The 21,359-nt window shown below is 47.5% G+C and overlaps 5 protein-coding genes across 5 annotated transcripts; 1 reads left to right on the forward strand and 4 right to left on the reverse strand.

Annotated features, from left to right (window-relative positions):
• Positions 1-39: 39 nt before the first annotated feature.
• On the reverse strand, positions 40-3,990 carry MYCFIDRAFT_204812 (uncharacterized protein; the record flags this gene model as incomplete). The annotated part of the gene is made up of 3 exons (XM_007931937.1): positions 40-463; positions 516-3,291; positions 3,965-3,990. 3 exons carry the CDS (start codon positions 3,988-3,990, stop codon positions 305-307), a joined length of 2,961 nt encoding a protein of 986 aa, XP_007930128.1. The 3' UTR covers positions 40-304.
• Positions 3,991-14,106: 10,116 nt separating this feature from the next.
• Positions 14,107-15,456, reverse strand: MYCFIDRAFT_34621 (uncharacterized protein; the record flags this gene model as incomplete). The annotated part of the gene is made up of 3 exons (XM_007931450.1): positions 14,107-14,515; positions 14,572-14,800; positions 14,859-15,456. 3 exons carry the CDS (start codon positions 15,454-15,456, stop codon positions 14,107-14,109), a joined length of 1,236 nt encoding a protein of 411 aa, XP_007929641.1.
• Positions 15,457-16,147: 691 nt separating this feature from the next.
• On the reverse strand, positions 16,148-16,903 carry MYCFIDRAFT_199173 (uncharacterized protein; the record flags this gene model as incomplete). Its single annotated transcript, XM_007931938.1, has 1 exon — positions 16,148-16,903. The coding sequence occupies one exon, from the start codon at positions 16,901-16,903 to the stop codon at positions 16,148-16,150; it is 756 nt and encodes a 251-aa protein (XP_007930129.1).
• Positions 16,904-18,001: 1,098 nt separating this feature from the next.
• On the reverse strand, positions 18,002-18,928 carry MYCFIDRAFT_34015 (uncharacterized protein; the record flags this gene model as incomplete). Its single annotated transcript, XM_007931413.1, has 1 exon — positions 18,002-18,928. The coding sequence occupies one exon, from the start codon at positions 18,926-18,928 to the stop codon at positions 18,002-18,004; it is 927 nt and encodes a 308-aa protein (XP_007929604.1).
• A 345-nt stretch (positions 18,929-19,273) lies between these two features.
• Positions 19,274-20,917, forward strand: MYCFIDRAFT_79512 (uncharacterized protein; the record flags this gene model as incomplete). Its single annotated transcript, XM_007931939.1, has 1 exon — positions 19,274-20,917. One exon carries the CDS (start codon positions 19,274-19,276, stop codon positions 20,915-20,917), a length of 1,644 nt encoding a protein of 547 aa, XP_007930130.1.
• Between the last annotated feature and the right edge of the window lie 442 nt (positions 20,918-21,359).

Genomic DNA, 21,359 nt, shown 5'->3' on the forward strand with positions numbered 1-21,359 from the left:
GAAACGAGTGAATGTTTTGTGAGTACCAAGGCGGCCTTTATGCTTCACGATCCTTCTTTCTTTCCACTTTACATGCATGATCTACTTCTGATATCTAAGTCATTCCCACCGCCCTCTGTCCTCCCCCGGCGGGCTGCGGCGCGAGTAATATGTACAAAGAGCGGAGTTAAGGAAATTCGACATCCGCTCTGGCATGGCAACTCCCAGGGCGCCATCACCCAATGCTGACGTGGTCGCGTAACTACAGGTAGGTGAACATATAGTTATCTTACAAGAAAGAGGCTGGTAATTCTTCTTTCTTCTTTCAATCATCTTCTTCCTTTTCGCGTTCCTCTTTCGGTGGCTTGGCGAGCTCTTTTTTCCAAAGTTCATTGGCGGTGGTTTTATCGACGTCTGCGAAGACGAGGTCGTAGACATCGGAGTACCAGTCGACGGGTTTGCCTTCGATGCCTTGTTTGATGTTCTGATACAGAATTAGTAGACGTGAAGCGTTGTGGATATATGTTGAGACTTACCTCTGGCAGCTCGATCCAATCACTCATGCAGTCCCGAGGGAAGATGATCATTCTTGCGCCTGCTCTTCGTGCAGCGACCGTCTTCTCGCGCAGGCCACCGATTCTGAGCACTTTTCCAGTTACTGTTAATTCGCCGGTCATTGCGATCGTAGGATCCAAAGGTTTGTCTAATGCCAGGGACAATAGTGAGGTAGCCATTGTGATACCTGCGCTAGGACCATCCTTTTGTACGGCACCTTCGGGACAGTGCAGATGTATCCGTGCCTTCTCGAAGAACTTGTTACCTGGGAACTGCTTTGCTAAAAGTCCTTTCGCGAACGAGTATGCAATCTGTGTTGATTCTTTCATAACGGCCTTCAGGTTTCCTGTTCGTTCCAGGCCTGGTCGTGAGTTGTATGACAGCGCGTTCTCAAGGATGGATTCCACGTATAGCGCTGCGCCACCCATTGACGTCCATGCAAGACCCATGGCAACACCAGGGGGAGTGACATCGTAAAGTCGGTCGGAAGTGAAGACAGGCGGTCCAACGTAGTCCTTCAAGTTATCCTTGCCGATGGTGACATGCACTGAATCGGGCACCTTGAGCGCCACACGTGGCTTCTCAGTCGTCTCGTTCTCGATGTTCTCAGGCGTGTCCTTGACTTCGGAATTATTTTTCTCGGATTCCTTAGCAGCTGCCTTGCCTTCGTCGGTCAGTGCCTTATCTTCGCTGAGAACGTCCTCACCAAGGTCTTGAATGATCTTAAGTGCTGACTTGCGATAGACCTTCTCGATCTGCTTCTTGAGATTTCTCACACCAGACTCACGGCAGTATTTGTTGATGAGCTCGGTGATGGCTTCTTGCTCAAGCTTGACGTCAACTTCTTTCAAACCGCACAGCTCCTTGGCTTGTGGTGCCAAGTAACGCTCAGCAATAGCCATCTTCTCATCGGAGACATATCCAGAGAGCTCGATCATTTCCATTCTGTCCAGAAGTGGTCGTGGAATCGTGTCAGTCATATTGGCTGTGCACACGAAGAGCACCTTTGAAAGGTCCACAGGCACGTCCATGTAGTGATCGAGGAAAGAATTGTTCTGCTCAGGATCCAGCAATTCCAGCAGTGCGCTTGACGGGTCTCCTTGATGGCCACGGCCAATCTTGTCAACTTCATCGATCAGAATGAGCGGATTCTCGGTCTGGCACTTCTTCAAGGCTTGGATGATGCGGCCTGGCAGAGCACCGACGTAGGTTCTTCGGTGACCCTTGATCTCGGCGACATCAGTCAGACCACCGACACTAAAGCGGTAATATTGTCGGTTGAGAGCTCTGGCAATCGATTTGCCAATACTTGTCTTTCCAACACCAGGTGGGCCGACCATGCAAAGAATCTTGCCTTCGACAGTGCCGCGAAGCTTACCAACAGCAATGAACTCGAGGATGCGGTCTTTAACGTCCTTCAGACCGTGGTGGTCTTCGTCCAGGACATCACGAGCGTGCTGGATACCAAAGTTTTCGGCGCTTCGTTGACCCCATGGAATCTGCGTCAGCCAGTCCAAGTAATTTCTCGTCACGTTGAACTCAGATGCAGCAGGCTCGAGGTGGGTGAGCTTATTTAGCTCTTCATCAAAGACCTTCTTCACCGGCTCAGGCATGGCCAGCTTGGTGGCCTTCTCCTTGAACTTCTCAACCAGTTTATCCTTGCCATCACTTTCCAGACCAAGCTCGCGCTTGATGCCCTTCATCTGCTCCAAGAGCCAATACTCTCGCTGGCGCTTCTGAATCTTACTCTCCACATCTTTTGAAATCTTGCTGCTGAGTTGCGCGTTCATGTGCTCCCTCTTGATAACTTCTAGCGCCTTGCTGAGACGCTGCTCGATGTTCAAGGAAGAAAGAATGCTTTGCACTTCCTCCATCTCCCCTCCTGATACAGCAGCTGCGAAGTCTGCAAGTTTGGCGGGTTCGTCGGCGATGTTCGCGGCGGACTGTGACATGGCGAAAGCAGAGACGTGATCTCGGAACAAGTGGTTAGCATTGCCAATTTCGCGGCAAGTATTCACGATTTCAGAGATCAGTGCTCGGATGGTCTCCGATCGTTTGTCAAAAGGCTCGTCCTTGAGATTGTCAACCTTCACCAGACTGACGGGCCAAGATCGCAAGAAGTCCGTAGGCTGGATCGCAGCCTTGACCCCTTCCTCAGACTTTTCCTTCTCCTTCTCAGGCGTCTGCTCCTCGAAGCTTGCTGTCACGCCACCTTTCTTCTCTTCCGTCTCTGGCTTCTCGCCTTGCTCTTCTGATGGCACTGCGCTTTCAATGGTCGCTTGCGCCACTTGTGATTCTGGTTCTGGGGCTGCAGGTGCGCCTCGGTTGGGTGGGATCAGTTCGCTCAACTTGATTCTCCGATGTGGGTACAAGACGGCTTGCAAAGCTTTATCCTCGCCATGTCCAGCAGGAAAGGCGCCTGTGACCTGACAGAAAGTTCCCACGTCGTAAACCTCGCTGGGGTCGTTGATGACATCTTGGCTGCTCTCTTGGTCTTTGAGCAGGAATGCGCCCACATAGCTCTGCCCTCGCTTCAACAGCTCCTGAACTGCTGCGATGACATTCGGATCTCTAATTGTGATTGCCTTGTAGAAGCCAGGGAACAGCGGGCGTTGCGCAATCGGAATTGCTAGCACCTGCGGGTAGACATCTGGCACTTGGGGCTTTGTGAGCTCCTTGCTCTGCTTGCCACCCTTCTTGCGGTTGCCACCATCTCCGCTACCAGACTCGCCTCCAGTACCCGCACCACTTCCAGCGCTTGGTGCCTTGCCATCGCTCGGTATCGGCGTCGGCTCAGAAGGCTTCGTTTTCGCGTCTAGTTCTATCGCTTCGCTTGTGCTCTCTTCCTTGGCCTCTGCGTCTTCGCTTTTCTTGCCAGGTCTCCCAGTCAGTGCGGTGAAGAAGTCCTCGCTCGTCTTGTCTTTTCTCCTTGCTGGCGATGTAGAAAAGTGTCGTGATGATAGCAGCGTGGTTGATGGCAGATAAGACCGCGGGATTGTCCTATGCAAGGGAAGACTGGGCGCAAGCCGCTGAGCCTGGCAGGCTCTACATGGCGCTCCGGCAACGGTATATGCTCGCGATTGCTGGAGCGATGTTCGCCATGCCTGGCTTCGTCCGTAGACCATGCTCTCGTGACTCGGTGTATGCCCTCGCTCTCTCCGTCGTGGTGGGCGGGATCAAGAGAGTGTAATATGATAGAATGTTTCCCGTCCAGCGAACTTCTCGGCTACAAAGACTGGAGCTCGGATCATGACGAAACCATCGGCCTCCGGCCGCCGAAGCCGCAATCGATGCCAAGCCAAGCCATATTGCATCACACTCTTCTATGCAGTGCCACATAGACATCTACATTATCATAACCGCCCGCTCCAACTGTTGATCTCCTCGATTTATCGATAAATACATACCACTGACTACAGCGTCAACGCACATCGGAGTAAAAGAGCGCTTATGCATTCTAGGGTATCGCGACCCTTACTTAGCGGCACCGCTTGCTATACAAAGTATAGTATACCTAGGTATTAGAAGCTAATTAGTGCGATTATTAGGAACTTTAGTTCTTCAGCTAGTTTAGTAACGATTAGGGTTAAGAAGGAGGGTGTTTTAGAAGCCGTATAGAAGGCTAGTTTAAAGCCGTATAGACAGCTAGTTTAGTAACGATTAGGGTTAAGAACGAGGGTATTTAAAGCTGTATAGAAGGCTAGTTTAAAGAATGTAGACAACTATAGACAACTAAGTAAGCGCTATACTATCTACTACTATATTTAACCGCTATTAGCGTTAATTACTATACGATAGCGAGCCGGCATACTATTAATCTATTATTATACTAATTCTATAGGTACGTTATAGTATTCTTCGACAATTGCTAGCTAAAGGTTACGGCTAGTAGGTCTGTTTCTATAGCGTTTAATTACCTACTTAATTACTCGCTATAGGTTCTCGATAGGGTTTAAATCTAGTAATAAAAGTAGCTAGTTGTCTATAAGAATAATACGGCGAGCTCGTAACTAATTAAGTATATATTTAGCTCTATATATAGGCGCCGAGTCTTATTAGAAGAGTGCTGTTCTTAAGTGCAAGGCAGGCTCGTAACCGAGAGGGTGTTCTTAGTTAGTAATAAGGCTATTTATACGACTAATCTCTTCTTAAACTAGTAGCAAGACCTTCTTATAGTATAACTCTTTGTTAATATTGCCCTACGTCTTATCTTATAGCAGGAGTAGTCCTTTGCCGCTAATACTACTAATATAGGCCTATATTATCTAGTATAGAAGGCGTTAGAAGCGAGGCCTCGAATAGTAGTCTTAGTTACGCTTACTAACTAGTCGAGTAATAAAGAGCCTCTCGTATAATCTATTACGTATAGCACACTCGTCGCTCTATAGAACGTTGTTACGGAGTAACCCTCCTATTCCTAGTTAAGGATGCCTTAGGTATCAAGTCTTAGCGCCGTGGTTTTTACGCTTCTCGCGCGCCTCTCGTAGATAGACATCTTCGAGAACTCGTTTTAAACCATTTAGTTACCGCCCTTAACATTTCTCGAAGATCCCTAAATAGATCGAGATACGGCTATTATTAGGTAATTAGTAGTCGTATCCCGGTCCTACTTATACGCAGGCCTAACGCCCGGAGCGCGTCGCTATATAAACGGTATAGTATAAGCGAAGTACGGTGCTTTAGTCTTTAGTGCTTCGAATAGACTCTTCTTAGTTAGAAGATACATTCGTATACATTAATAATAAGTTATTAGGTAAGGACAATATGTCCTAGTAGTAATAGGACGGCTCGATACCTCTACCGCTAGTTCTATAGTATAGCAACACTTAGTAGTCTGCTTAGTCTTAGACTCTCTAATAGCAATCGGCCTAGAACCCCGAAGACGATAACAATTCCTTCGACTTTAATATAGGCCTTAACGATTAGTCCGATAAGGAAGAGGAGGAAGGCGGCGAAGACGCTCCGATCGGCGAGCTAAAGCCGGGGCAGTATATATAGGAAGAGCTCGAAGAGATTATAGGTATAAGCTATACTAGCCGCACGGATCCTAATATCGACGATGCCCGCTTCCTTAAAGACTCCCCGACTAAGCCCGCTCCGCCGCCTCTACCGCCGGATATCTAAGGTTTCGAAGAAGAGGAAGACCTACCTTAGAAGCGTCGCGGTCGGTAGGCTAGACGTAAGTAAGACGCAAACAGCTCCTAGCTTCCTTCCCTAGTTAGGTCTATAAAGGCCCTAAGAATAAGATCTCGTCTATATATACTAGCAGCTAGCACTAGCTCCGGCAGAATTCAGCCCAATCTAGACTAAGGCACTCGCGCACGTACTATGTCGACTCTAGACCTTACGGACTAGATACTATGCGACTAGAATCTACGCGGCGAGGAAGTGCTACGTTATAACCTTAGATATTTTAAGGATATCACCGATATATAAGACCTATCTACGCGTATGCAAAAGTACCCTAATAAGTAGCTAGACCTCCTTAACAATGCTGCCCTACTATAGGCCGACTAACCTGCTGTTCTATAACAGACTATTAATGAAGTGAATTAAGCGAAGTAGGAACGCGATAGCGCTATATCTCGCGTCTAGTACCTAAAGAATGCTAATAACGCTTACACTATTTAACTAAAGGAGCTGACCGAGAAGAGTAAGCGCTACGAACTAGCGCTAAAGAAAGCTAAAGAGCGTATTGCCCGGTACCGTTCTATTAGAGATACCGATAAGACAGAGATCGAGCAACTCTAGAAGAAGGTTAAAGGTTTAGAAAAACAACTTACTATTGCTAAAGCTAATGCTAGCAATACCCCGAAGCGCCGTAGCAAGCTATAAACCGATAACGAAGACCTCCTCGCCTAATTCGAAGAAGACTCCGATAACGTTTACTTTACTATACGCTAGAATAGAGGCACCGGTACTACCGGTCGCAAGCGCGAATAAACGCTTCCTACTAAGAGCTCCCGCAATACGCCGGTTAAGAAGCGCCTAGAGCGAGAGCGAGAGCGCACTTAGCGAGAAGAACTTAAGAATACGTACGCCGCTAGCGATAAAGACGATAATCTAGGCTCCTTAAGCAGCTCTACGTCTGAGTCCGACGAGTACGACCGAGACCGCCGAGGTCGATACCGAGGTCGTTATAATAGCCGCGACCGCAAGTACAAGCGTAAGGACAAGTCTACTAAGTTGCCCGCTATATTTGCGGCTAATAATAAGGCTAAGGATAAGGATATGCCGTTCCGCGAATAGAAGAGTAAGATACTATATACACTAGGCGAGAGCAAGAAGTCTAAGAGGAAGAAGATCCGAGCCGTACTTAATAACACTACCTCTAATGCTTTCAACTACCTCGAGCTAGTTATCCACTCGTTTACTAAGCACTAAGATGCCTTTAAGTTTATAGAAGAACGCTAGGGTAATTAGTATTAGAAGTATACGAAGCGCGCTAAGTTTACGAAGCTCTAATAAGGAAAAGATAAATCTTTCTCGAACTTCTAGCCTCGCTTTATCTATTACTAGCCCTTCCTTAGCTTTAGTAACAACGATAAAGAAATAATAGACAACTTGCGCGACAAGCTTAACGATAGCTTTAAGCAATCTATTCGGTCTAAATTCTTCGATATACTCTATACTATACGAGACGAGCTCCGCATCTTCGATATTAATACTACCCGCTAGAAGCTATAGAAGAAATCTAATAGCGGTAGCGGTAGTAGCGGATCTTATAAGGAGAAGGACAAGGACAAGGATAAGGACGATAATAAGCGCCCGTCGAAGATACTATACTAGACTAACGAGGATATGCGTAATAACTACGATTAGCCGGTAACAGTTAATAGCAAGAAGTACGAATACAAGCCGATTACTAAGGCTTTATTTAAGTCGCGAGAGACCTACTTTGCTTATCGAGATAGCAAGTATAGGCGTACGGAGACTGCCTGCCCTCTCTTCCTATTCTATAAGAACCGTAGAGGCAGAGGCACTAATGTGAATACGAAGCCTACGAATGCAGCGACTTCTATCGAGAACCCGCTATCTACCTACGAGGATTAGTTAAAAGAGTAAGCTCTAAGTACAAGTATACTACTTAGAGTAAACCTAAACATATCCGTATACCTAGCAAAGACCCTCCTAAATACTCTCTTATAGCCCTAACGGCGTCCTTTCCGAAACGAGCTCTATCGCTAAAATCTCAAGCTATTATAGCTCTAAGCGACCTGCCTACTATTCTTGACTCCTTAGCCGTATACGTCGACGTAAGCCTCCTACCGAAAGTCGGTAAGCATATCGTAGCTACTAGCCTTACAGACAACAGGCTCGCTCGAATCCTTATCGACCTAGGCTATACGTCTATATGCTCGCATCCGCGATAGGCTAAACTGTTATCTAATCGTACCCGCCTACCTCGTCCGCTAGGCATTAATAATTACAAGCAAGCCGGAAGTAGCTAGATTAAGCAAGTCTTGTATACCGAGTTAGACCTTAACGGTATAAAGGAGAAAATTAACGTATAGGTTACCGATATTAGCTAGTACGACTTTATCCTTAGCGTCGACTAGTAAACTAGACATCGACCTACCGATATCGACTAAGCAGTAGGCATTATTACTCTCCGGTCGGGCTATTAGTTTAAATGTGAAACTATAGACTATAGTCTAGTATTTACGACGCCCTCCTTTACCTCCGACATATACGCCCCTTAGGCATAGTTAATACCGCAGATCGCTAACATAACTATTAGTAAGGCTTATTTCGAAGACAAGGAAGATTCCGGCTACCTTATATAGGGCTTTACTGACTCTTCGTACTCTGTTAACGATGCTATTGCAGTAGTCGCGATCTACGCTTGCTCCCTATTATCCGAAGATGTAGGCATTTATATAAAGGGTAAAGCGCCTATCGACGAGATATCCGTTAAACAACTCCTCCCGCTAGAGTTCTAAGAATACTAGGACTGCTTCTAGCAAGAACGAGCTAAGAAGCTACCGCCCTATCGAGAAGGTATCGATCTTACTATCGACTTCTAAGAAGGAGCTAAGCTGCCCTTCTCTAGACCGAGACCGGCAAGCGGCTAAGAGAATATAGTAATTAAGAAGCACGTTAACGACTTAAAAGCTAACGGTACGATTAGAGAGGCGGCGCCCTGTATAGCCTTACCGGTCCTTATCGTTAAGAAGCCTAGTAGAGGTCTCCGAGTTTGCGTCGACTATAGAGCAATTAATAAGATCACCCTAAAGGATAGGTATCCTATTCTACAGATTAGAGAGACCCTAGTACGTATAGTACGAGCTAAGTAGTTTACTGTTCTCGATATTATCGCAGCTTTTAATATAATCCGCATTAAGGCCGGTAATAAGTAGAAGACCGCGTTCACTACGAGGTACGGTATATACGAGTATCTAGTAGTTCCCTTTAGACTCTGTAATACGCCTGCAGCCTTTTAACGATATATTAACAAGGCCCTCTTCGAATTCCTCGACGAGTTCTGTTTAGCGTACCTCGACGATACCGTTATCTTTACGGATAGAGAGAGAGACTTGCATATATAGTATATAAAGGCCGTACTTTAACGCTTCCGCGAATACGAACTTCCGATCGATATCTTTAAGAGCAAGTTCTTCGCTAAGGAAGTTAAATACCTAGGCATTATTATTACATCCGAGGGTCTTAAGATAGACCTAGCTAAGGTAAAGGCTATACTTAACTAGGCTACGCCTCGTAACATTAAGGACGTTCTCGCCTTCCTAGGTATAGCTAACTTCTACCGAAGATTCATCGCATCCTTCTCTAAGATCGTAATGCCTATAATAGCACTTACTAAAGGCATGAACTCTAAGGATCTAAAGCAACGAACGCTATTCGTTTAGACTGCTAGGTACTAGACTGCTTTTAAGACCTTAAAAGCTACCTTTACAAGAGCACTAGTGCTAATACATTATAATCTAGAGAAACCCTATACCGTAGAAGCCGATTTATCCGATAGGGTTACCGGCGGCGTGCTCTTACAACCGAATGCCGATAGAATCCTCTTGCTAGTTGCATTCTATTCTAAGAAGATATTACCCGCCGAGTGCAATTACGAGATCTACGATAAGGAGTTAATAGCAATTGTTAGAGCATTCGAAGAATAGAGGCCCGAGCTAATAGGGAGTAAATATATCATTAAAGTGCTTACTAACTATCGCACCCTCTAATACTTTATAACTACTAAACAGCTAAACCGCCGTTAAGTAAGGTAGAGCGAGTTCCTCTCTACTTTTAGGTTCAAGATCGACTATAGGCTAGGCAAGCAGAATATCAAAGCTAACGCCCTTATACGCCGAGCTTAGGACTAAGACGCTACTAATAATGTACGAAATAGACAACAAGTCGTTCTTAAGCCTCACAATATCTCGGAAGGCATAGCGCAGCTATAAGTAGCCTACTTAACAATCGATGTTTCCGAAGCCGCGAATCTAGTATATAATTAGTACTATCTTGCATTAGCCGCCTTAGAGGTAATTAACGTCGGCGATAATACATCCTTCGAAGAACTTATTAAGGCCGCGTACGACGATGATCTATTAGCGATAGCAATCCGCGAAGCCCTCGCCGTAGACAAAGACCGCATTAGTCCTACGGTTCTCGCTAAGCTTAACGCAGGCATTTCCTTAGTCGATTGTCGTATCGATAATAAAGGCTATATACGTATCCGCAATAAGATCTACGTACCGGACGGCGACCTGCGCTAAGAAGTTATGCGTATATATTATAACGAGCCTACTATAGGGCACCTAGGCCGCGAAAAAACTTACGAGTTGGTTTCACGAGACTACTACTAGCCCGGAATGTATAACAATATCCGCAGATATGTCTACGCCTACGCTACCTACCGCCGCATTAAGACCTAGCATAATTAGTTCTAAGGCAATCTCCGACAGCTTCCTCTTCTAGACGGTATTTAGACGTAGGTTACACTAGACTATATCGTTAAGCTGCTACCTAGCCTGTCTCGCTTAGACAATAATACCTACGAGAATCTGCTTACCGCAACCTGTCGCCTCTCGAAACGTAAGCGCTTTATGCTAGCGAAGGACATAACCGCGGAATACGCTAGTAACCTCTAGTATTAGTACATATAGCGAGATATCGGACATATAGACGTTTTCTATAGCGATCGCGGGTTATAGTAGACATTAACGTTCTTTAGTCGCCTTATACGCAATGTCGGCACTAAGCAGCGTATGTCTACTGCCTTCTATCCTACTACCGACGGTTAGTTAGAAAACACTAATAAGGAGCTCGAGCAGTACCTCCGCGTATATATTAACTATACCTAAGACGACTAGGTTAACTAGATCCCGAACGTAGAATTCGCCGCTAACAGTATTCAATCTAGTACTACCGGAGTTAGTAGATTCTTTGCTACTACTAGCCGCAATCCTCGCATACGATTATTAGCCGCTAAGCTTATAAAACTGGACCTACCCGCGGCTAGTCCCGCGCGTACGTCCGAGCTTAAAGCTAATAAATTTGCGAAACAAATAGAGCTTCTATACGAACACCTTATTACTCAAATGCGATATGCCTAAGCACGTATAGCCGCCGCTAACGATAAAGCAAGGAGATATAGTCCCGCACGCGCCTACAAGATCGGCGATAAGGTATAGCTCGACACCCGCAATATTTAGACTAAATGCCTAGTAAAGAAGCTCGACTATAAGTATATAGGTCCGTTCGAAATCACCCGAGTAATCGCTTTAGATATATATTAACTAGCCTTGCCTAACACTATACGCATCTACGATCGCTTCTATACCTTACTCCTACGCCTCGATAACGGCAACCTATATCTGAACTAAACCGATACCGAGCTACCGCTAGAAGCAGACGAACAAGGTAAAGAACGATAGAAAGTAGACAAAGTTGTTACTAGTCGATAGAAGAACAGCCGTAGTAAGAAAGAAGTTGTTTATATAGTATAGTAGGCAGGAGGTGCGCTAACGGACAATAAGTACACGAAGGACCTAAAGGGCACCGTAGAGGACGCTATCGCTAACTAGTATTACGATAACCCTCGTACCGTAGGGCCTATACTAGGCTAGAAGAAGCTAGCAGGCTAGATACTATACGAGCCGATTAAGAAGCTGCCGCCGGCCGCAGCACCTCGCCGCTTAGTACGCAATATACCTTCCGCTTAACCCGTCCGCCGAAGTATTAAACACCTTACTAGTATAGCCCTCCGGTATAGCTCTTCTAGACTCTAGCTAAGGCTCTAACTATAAGGGACTATATACACCTCTCGTATCGTCCGTAGGATACCGCACTATCGCACTTACTTACTACTTTGCCGCCTAGCGCCGCCGCTAGCGCCGCTTCTAACGACAAGTATAACGATTTGTACAATATCTCTTTGCTTTTACAAGCGTCGCAATACCTCCGCTTAAGGGGGGGGTAGTGTTACGGGGTAACCCTCCTATTCCTAGTTAAGGATGCCTTAGGTATCAAGTCTTAGCGCTATAGTTTTTACGCTTCTCGCGCGCCTCTCGTAGATAGACATCTTCGAGAACTCGTTTTGAACCATTTAGTTGCCGCCCTTAACAAACGTTTACCTAGTCTTCTTTAGTAAAGTATTAATAGAATTAAGCCTATTCGAGGCGTAGGCGTCGAATACAGTCGTTATAGAAGGGCCGAGGGCGTATAACGTAGCGGCGATAACTATACCTTCTATAGATACAAGAGACGGTTATAGGACTGTAATTTAAACCGAGTAAGTCTCTAACTTCCGTCTAAGTTATACGACGAGTTGTAGCGTTCTAAGTAATATAGTCGACGATAAGGCGCTCTTAGGTGTCTATATAGAGCCTGCAGCTACGTCGTCGAGTTAGTACGTAGGTAAGGGCAATCTCTCGAGGAATAGGGCGCGAATAGTCGAATTCGTTAATTCGGTAGGCTTAGTAGCGCCTAGGAGTAAAAGGCTTATAAACGATATAATAGATAGTCGATAATGCCTTACGAGACTACTCTAAGATATAAATAAGCGGCTATTTAGCTATTCGGTGCAGTTGTTTAATAGTAGTACGTAGTTTGTATAGAAGCACGGCTCGGTAGTAGACTCGCTATTCGGTAGTTTGTTAGGTCGCGATTTCGTACGTTAGTAATAGCCCTAGCGGTCTAAAAAGAAGGGATTTAATACTCGGTAGAGTTAACTAGCTAGATAGACGATTTGCAAGTAGTATAGTAGGTAGTGTCGGGTACGATAAATTAGTATATTATATCGATAGAAATAGCTAATCGCTTTAGAAGGAGATATTAGAAGTGTTAGAAGAAGCTAGTACCCCGCCTTCGGAGCTTTAATTGAAATTAATTCCGATCTAATAGGAATCGCCGGGTCCGCGGGCTAATCCGTACTAAGGCTAAGTTATTATCTAAAGATTGAGACTCTTGTTTAGTTAAATCGATAACTTTAACCTATAAACGACGTATTTAGCTTAGAAGTTGCTATTTAAGCTTGCGCTACTTTCGAAGTTATATCTCCGACTTATTATACTCTAGCGGACGGTCGTAAATAGGTAGTAGAATAGATAGTATGCGGTCGCGCTATTAGATATAGAATTAATAGCATAGAGGGTTATTAAACTATAAAACCTAAGAGCGACGAGATTGCGATAACTACGATAGAGCTAGCCTTAGTAGACTTCTAGACTAATAAGGCAATAGAGCTAGATTAAATACCGGTATTAAACTAAGTAAATAGATAGAGGGCATAACTAATAGTATTAGACTTCTATAGCTACTAATAACGTCGGAAAGTAGGCGTAACTACGCTCTATCTTTCTTACCTTATTTAAGGGCTTTAATAAAAGCTAGACGGCGCTAGTCTAGTAGACAGTATACCTCTAGAAGATTAGTATATCGTTAATCGCGAAGAGCCGGCGCACTACGAGTACGAATAGCGCTAGAACAACCCCTTCTATAGCTATACTACGCGTACTACTCGTTAGTATAAGTATATAGCATTGCAAAGGAACGAGAGAGAAGCTAACTATTTAATAGGGGACTCTATATACGTAGATACTACCGAAAGCACCTATTTATCGCTAACTACTCCTCCGCGCCTCCTTTATAATTATACTCTCGAATACTATTAATCTAGTATAGACCTACTCCTAATTATATAACGACCTTTAGCTTACTTCTAAATTACTCCTTTTTCCTTTCTTTAATATTATAAAAAGCTTATAAAATAATATATTATTAAATCTACTAAAAGATAGTCTATATATGCCCTAGATAGTGCCTATACGTAACTTCTAAGCCCTCTAGTCGGAGGAATTAATAGCTAAGCCTTTCTATAGGTACTATACTTAGCCGCGGCGCTAACACCTCGATTTAGTATAGGATACTGCAATTAGCGGTGCCGGAAGTGCTAATATTATGCACCTTCCAGGGCTCCGGACGCTAACTTTCACTCCGATGTGCGTTGACGCTGTAGACCAATTCTTAATACCACCTCCGTACCTACCCAAGTCCGAAGAACGCTCAGCAACGCCCGCACGTACCCAAATCCGAACCGACATCCCCATCTCTCCTCTACCACGCCAAAACCTCCTTCCTCGCATTGCACGCCAGCGAAGCACAAATCTCCAAATCACTATTACTCTCCCCCTCCTTCAATTTCTGCATCGCCGGATTCAGTTCACGACCTGCCGCCTTCTCCTTATTGAAATGTTCCGTGATGGCCTCGCGACACTGCTGCTGAAAGTAGAGCGGTCCCTTCTCCCACCGATGATGCAATTCGCCATTCACAAAAACCCCAGCGTTGAGGTTAGACTGTGCTCTCTCGCAAAGGACTTTGTCTTCGCCCATGACGCGAGAATATGTGTCGGCTATGGCGTGGAAATCTTCGTCCGACGAGCTTTTGTTTCGGTAGATTTCGTAGTGCATGACGGACTTGGAAGGGCCACCGGGGAGGAATTTTTGGATCATCAGGAAGTGTGGCCTAGAGGGATCTAATGTTAGTGGAGGGTGGAGTTGGGATTGGGCATGGATACTTACGAGACTGTCATGGAGGCGTGTGGGAAATAGTAAGTGCTGTTGCAATCGAATCCTTTCTCTATTTGTTCCTTGGTGGGTGCTTGGTCGTGCTGGAGATGGCCGTTGTCGCCTTCGCAGTTATGGCTGTCGATTGTGAGGAAAGTTGGGACGTCGGGATGTGTGGTTTTGCAGTGGTAGCATTCGTTGAAGTTGTCCGACGCGATTTTCCAGTTGTAGTCGCCGTTGAGTTCTGGTTCGATGAATTAGCAAGCGTTCGAATTGCGAGATCAGAGATATAGTGTGCTCACCATAGACATGATCGAGTTCGTAGTTGTCGAAATTGAACTTTTCGAATCGAGACTGCTTGACGTTCTGCTCGCCGACATCCTGCTCGAAGGAGATTTCTGGTTTCTCGCCCGCATCCATGTTGATCCAGACGAATCCATTGTCGTCGACGTGAGTGTGGATGGGAAGAAGGCTGTTGTCATCTTTGTTGAAACCCTCGATCTGCTGGTAATCTGGGGCTTTCGCCAGCTTTCCGTTTAATCCGTACGACCAGCCATGATATCGGCAGGCAAGGATGTTCTTGCGTCCAGACTCCTCTTCAACGACCTTGTAAGCGCGATGTCTGCATACGTTGTGGAAAGCATTGATCTGATTGTTCCTGTCAACGACGAGGACGAAGTCGTAACCTGCAATCTTGTAGCGAAGGAAATCGCCTGGCTGCTGGAGTCTGGACTTGTGGGTGATGAAAAGCCAGCGTCTTTGGAAGATTGCACGACGCTCAAGCTCGTACATTTCTTGTGAGGTGTACCATGCTGCAGGAAGTGCTCGCACTGTTCCGTTCTTCTTTGGCTCTTCGGTTGTGGCCTTGCCACGTCCGAAAAAGTTCATCAAGGATGCCATGATTGTGATGCTGCTTTGTCGAGTGATCTGGGATACAGAAGAAGTGGATGATGGGGAACGCGATGCAATGCCATAGTGGCCGCTTTTTGGTGTGCTGCTGCCATTGAGGTGCGTATGGACTGGCGCACCTAATTGGGAACTCGAGAAGGGCCTGATCGAAGACTGAAATAGGAGTGCCGTCGCAGAGATGTCTGGTCTGCTGATGAGGGCCGGCACGTCTCCAGCCAATGCCGGCGGCGGCGATTACCCAGAGGTTGGCTGATAGCAAGGTCTTGTGACACAATGGTGACCCGAATGCCACGCGAGGCTGTACTCCACACTTTCGCTTTTCCGGGGCGGACGAAGTCAACCTAATTCCTCGAGAGGGGTCGTCGCTCCATGCATTTACTTACCCCGATAGGAAGTACCTGGAGATTAGAGAACAGGGGGCGAAATCAGGTAGCATGCAGCCTTGAAGTGGCGGTCTGGGTATCTCAATCATTATGCGGTCAAACGCTCTCATAGCTTCTTCTTTGGTCGTGGGCTTCGTCAACGAGCCACGCTCGTCTTCCATCTTTTCGTATCGTTGCTCTGAACTCATACTCCTTCCTGAGAAGACGCAACCTGGCATTCCGTGCAGCTGGCTTCTCATATTCGGAGCCCTCAAAGTCGTCAAGCATCCTAGCTCCAGCTAGATAGCTCATTTTTGCCCCTAATGTATCTGGATGCACAGGTATCTTGGGCTCATGCTTTCGATGTTGTGAACCACGCTGAACAGCAGTCGGTAGATGACCGCGAGCAGAACGGCTAGATAAGTGCTGAGAAATATCTGACTCTGGTTCCATGAAATTACAACCACAGTGGACTTTCCATGACCGACAGGTTCTGAGTCGGCGCCGTCCTGGCCAGATGTTGTTGTCGGTCGTTGTCCTCCAGATGTGGATGTCACAGTCCTTGTTACCAATACCGGAACATACGCGGTACTGGAAGCACTCGCTACGACGGTAAGGTACGTAGATGTGCGAGTATGGTCGCCCTGCGTGAGATAGGCCGACCGAGTATTCGATTGCACTGTTGTCCGATCGCTCGATGACTGTGTGATGGGTACTATCACTGCGCTCTGCGAAGTAGATACAACGAGGAAGGTAGTCGCGACCGGACGGATTGTCTCCCTGGTCTGGACGTACTCGCTTTGAGCCGCAGAGGCTGGTGAAGGTGTGACTGTCTTCCCTGTCTGCAGATACTGACTGATAGGTGCAGACGGCACGATCGTGAACGTCTCTTTCGATGTCAAGTAGTCGCTGCCTGTGGTCGTGGACTCGGCGGTTTGATCTTGATCGAGGTAAGCACTCTCAGCCGTGCTGTAAGCGACTGTCTCTGAGGATGTCAAGTACGCAGTCTGCTGCGTGGTAACTTCTAGAGTAGTGGTTCGATCTTGATCGAGGTAGTCGGAGGTCGCTGCAGACATTGTAGGTCGTTCGGATGGCGAATTAGAAACGTCGATCTGGCTCGTTGACGTGGGTGTGCTGCTGCTCGATGTGGAACCGACGGTCGTGCTCTCTCTCGCTGATATGCTTGACTGTGAATCTTGAGCCGAGGCACTGTCTTGCCGGACAAAAATATCGTAGTTGCGTTTCTCATGACTACCTATAGATGAGGCTCCCAGCCTATTCACGCCATGCGGTAGCTGGACAACAGCGCACTGGAGCAGTCCGATGAGGAGCAAAGAGAGAACGAACAGGCATAGTAGCGGAATTGTCCTGAGTATTACAGGCTTGTAATTGAAGCGATGTTTCTGGACTCCTCTCGATTCTGTGCCTGTTAGCTAGCCCAAACGACATGTTAACATTGACTTACTGCTCTTGTCATCTGAGAAGTCTCCAGCAGCCATCGGAGCCTCACGAAAGAGGGACACCCTTTCATGGGCTGTTGATAGCGACATGTCGTTCGAGGAAAGGGTCTGGATGCTCCCAGGAACAGGATGTGGAAGACATGACGACTTACCGCAGTGTAAGGCTGGATGCCTCTCTTGATTCCTACAACGATCTCATTCGTCGTGATGCTTCTCGGTGGCTTTCAGCTGCAGTGGCGGAGCCCGCAGGATCCAGCAGCTCTTCATCATCCATGAGTACAGAAAATGAAGTATGGGTGCTGACAAGCCAAGCAGAGATTGAACACGACATCATGCTCATGTTTATGGTCTGTGAGCCTCTGATCGCATATGTTTGTGGTATGGTTGGCTTCGAAGAACAGTGAAAGCCGGGACGAAGGAGTCGAAGCTGGCTATTCATGGACGGAAGCAGCCAATCAGAACAGAACAGCCCTCGGAGCAGGGTACTTCCTGCACAGTAGATCGTTTGGCTTGGCATAGTGCTCGACAGATACACAGTCAAGATTACAGTATACATACTTCACTTGCCATGCTGCCTAGCAACGCGGACACTACAAGATGGCATTCATCATTTTTGGTTGTGCACATGGAATGAGATTGACCTCTGACCGACGCAAGGCCGACTCATTCTGGTCATGTTGCATATATAAGTATTGCCCTGGATCTACTGAAGTCTCATCTCTTGTTCTCGAACGGAAGTCCAGACTCCTTTCTGACTGCTCCGTAGATGCCGGCGATATCGCCCTTGTCCCCTGCGTGATCGACCACGGCTTTGAGATGTTCGTCTGCCAGCTCCACAGCTCGCATTCTCGCACCGCAAGATTTGGCCAAGTTCAGTGCATGGCCTGCATCCTTGCGCGCTAGTTTAGCCTGGAAAAGAGGTTCCACGCGGTTGTAGTAATCTCCAGTCATGAGACGTTTGCTGTAAGCGGTATAAGGACCTTGAAACATGGTCTCGATAAATTGATGTAAATTGTCGACTCCAAGTCCACTCTTCTCGGCCAGCGTATGTCCTTCTGATAATGCCTCAATCATTTGCACGATGAAGGTATTGCCGATGATCTTTAGTCGGGTTGCCGCTCCATGAGGCTGATCGGAGTAGTTGATCTCAGCCCGACCCATGACACCCTTGCAGTATGGCAGAACCTTGTCCACCAGTGCTTTTGGTCCAGCAAGAACGCAGACTAATTGACCGTTGTCGGCCATGGCTGGCGCACCAAACACTGGATTTGCTACGAATTGGGCACCAGCGCTGTTGATGTTCTTGGCCAGCTTGTCGGTTGTATCTGGGTGGACGGTCGAGCAATCCACGAACAGCTTGCCCTTGGCTTCCGGCACCTTCAAAGCTGCGTCAATCGTCTCTTCAATCGCAGCATCGTCCGAGACGCAAGTGAAGATGATGTCGGCCTCCTTGACTGCATCAGGGATAGAAGTGACGACTTTCGCTTTGCCTTCAGGAAGGGTCGACACAAGTTTCTCGGCTCGGGCAGCAGTTCGATTGTAGATAATGACGGGGCCCGAAAATTCACCTTTCTCGACGATATTCTTCACCATGCCTCTTCCCATGTTGCCGAGGCCAATCCATGCCAAGCGTGGCGCCATCTTGTTGTGTGTGTAGAAGAGTGTTGTGAGAGACCAGTAGTCTAGGTGAGAGGTGCGGAGGGGACTCCTGCTTATGCCACTTACTCAGCGTTTCCGCGAGGCCTTAGAAATGCCTGGGCCTGGTTGCGACGTAGATGTTCCACAGGACCGGCATCACCATTTCGAGTCGGCGGAAGCAGCTGCAGATGGAGGGATTCATAGCTACTCCAAAGTGGCCCATTTGAAACCTCAGTAAGTTCCTGCGCTGACACCTACCAGTGCCGTTGGATTCGCCGTCGGCATCGCCTTCGCCTTCGCTCTCATCAAACACCAACCCTCCCTACAAACAGATCCAGCGCAGGCAACATGTCACACGTAACATCGAGAGAACCGCGCAACCCGCCAGCCGTCATGCACACCATCTTGGAAAACATCGGCAACACACCTCTAGTGCGCCTAAATAAGGTGCCGCAGTCGATCGGCGTCAAGGCGACAGTCTACGCAAAGTGTGAATTCTTCAACGCCGGCGGAAGTGTAAAGGATCGAATCGCGTTGCGAATGGTCGAGGCGGCCGAGAAGGAAGGCCGCCTCAAGCCTGGTTACAGTGTCTTGATTGAGCCGACGAGTGGCAATACCGGTATAGGTCTTGCGCTCGTAGGTGCAGTCAAGGGTTATCGAACCATTATCACTCTGCCAGAGAAGATGAGCAGCGAGAAGGTGAGCGTGCTGAAGGCTTTGGGTGCTGAGATTATCCGCACACCTACCAGCGCGGCATGGGACAGTCCGGAGAGTCATATTGGAGTGGCCCGACGGCTAGAGAAAGAGATACCAGGCGGTGTAATTCTGGATCAGTACGGCAATCCAAACAATCCTCTGGCTCACGAGTTTGGCACTGCGGCCGAAATTGTTGAGCAGACCAGTGCGCTGCCCAGCAACCTCGCTGCAGTGGTCGCTGGAGCCGGTACTGGAGGCACAATCACAGGTATCTCGCGAGGAATCAGGAAGGCACACGGAAGTAAGGTGCAAATAGTCGCCGCTGATCCCAAGGGCTCTATCCTGGCTCTGCCAGCCGAGCTCAACGACGATGGCAAAGACTCTCCCTACAAGGTAGAAGGCATCGGTTACGACTTCATTCCCGATGTGTTGGCTCAAAACGAGGTCGATGTCTGGTACAAAACAGATGATCGCGAGTCCTTCTACTGGGCAAGACGACTCATTCGTGAAGAGGGTCTACTTGTGGGTGGAAGCTCCGGCTCAGCCATGGCAGCGTGTATGAGAGCAATCAAGGATCTCAAACTCAGCGAGGACGATTCGGTGGTAGTCATTCTACCAGACAGCATTCGAAGCTACCTGTCCAAATTTGTCGACGATGACTGGCTGGCAGCAAATGATTTGCTACCACCTGCAGACCCTCTGACTGCTCCGCCAACGCCCAAGGCTCACGCTATCGACCCGGAAGACGCCGTTAATACGGACGCCTCAACTCCAGCCCAGCTGCCCATCCACACCAAGGAGAAGCATGCCAACGCCAAGATAAAGGATCTTCGACTCAAACCTATCCAAACCATCGCTGAAACTGCGAGCGTCGACGATGCCGTTGAACTCATGCGCGACAAGGGTTACGACCAGATTCCCGTTACCTCAGGATCAGGCAAAAGACTGGTGGGCATGGTCACGCTTGGTAATTGTCTTTCGTACTTGTCCTCAGGTCGGGTGAACATCAAAAGCCCGGTGGCGGATGTCATGTTCCACTTCTCGAAGACCGACGAGTTCAAGCCCATCGAGGTCAGTCCTGAGGGCGCTGAAGGCGAAGAGAGCAAACGCCAATTTGTCGAGATCACCATGGAAACACCTCTTAGCTACCTAGAGCGCTTCTTCGTTTGGAACGCGGCTGCAATTGTGACGGAACGTGATAATGATGGTTCACTCAAGCCACTCGCTGTTGCTACTAAGGTGGATCTGCTCCTGTGGCTCGTGAGGCAAGGTCGACAAGAAGGTTTGAAGAAGTGAGGAGAACGGGGTACGGTATCACGATACTATTAGGATGCCCGAACAGGGGTTTGAAAATCTCTCCAGCGCCGGCGTTGGTGGTAGCACTGCTTTGATGACAGATCTTCAACACCGTCAGGACGTTGTCAATAATTGGCTTCGCCGCAAGGCACAATCCATAAATGGGAACTCCGCAGGTCTAAGGACCTCTACGTCCTGTGCCACTGCCCGTCAATATTGAGTGCTAAGTGCCCTTTCCAATGCAGACCCCAACCGAGGTCGCTCTTGCTCTTGATGCGGTTCTGCATTTAATTGCATATACATATCCTTGTGATCTCGTGACCTGTGGAAGAACTGGTTGAACGTCAGCATCTCAATTCTCGCCCGTCGTTCCGGACTCTTGAGCCGCTTTGCAGGCTTGACTTTCCGAGTCGCCGTGTGATGCCTTGATCGGTATGCAGAA

The sequence above is a fragment of the Pseudocercospora fijiensis genome (genome assembly GCF_000340215.1).
Source record: "Pseudocercospora fijiensis CIRAD86 unplaced genomic scaffold MYCFIscaffold_8, whole genome shotgun sequence".
NCBI lineage: Eukaryota > Fungi > Ascomycota > Dothideomycetes > Mycosphaerellales > Mycosphaerellaceae > Pseudocercospora > Pseudocercospora fijiensis.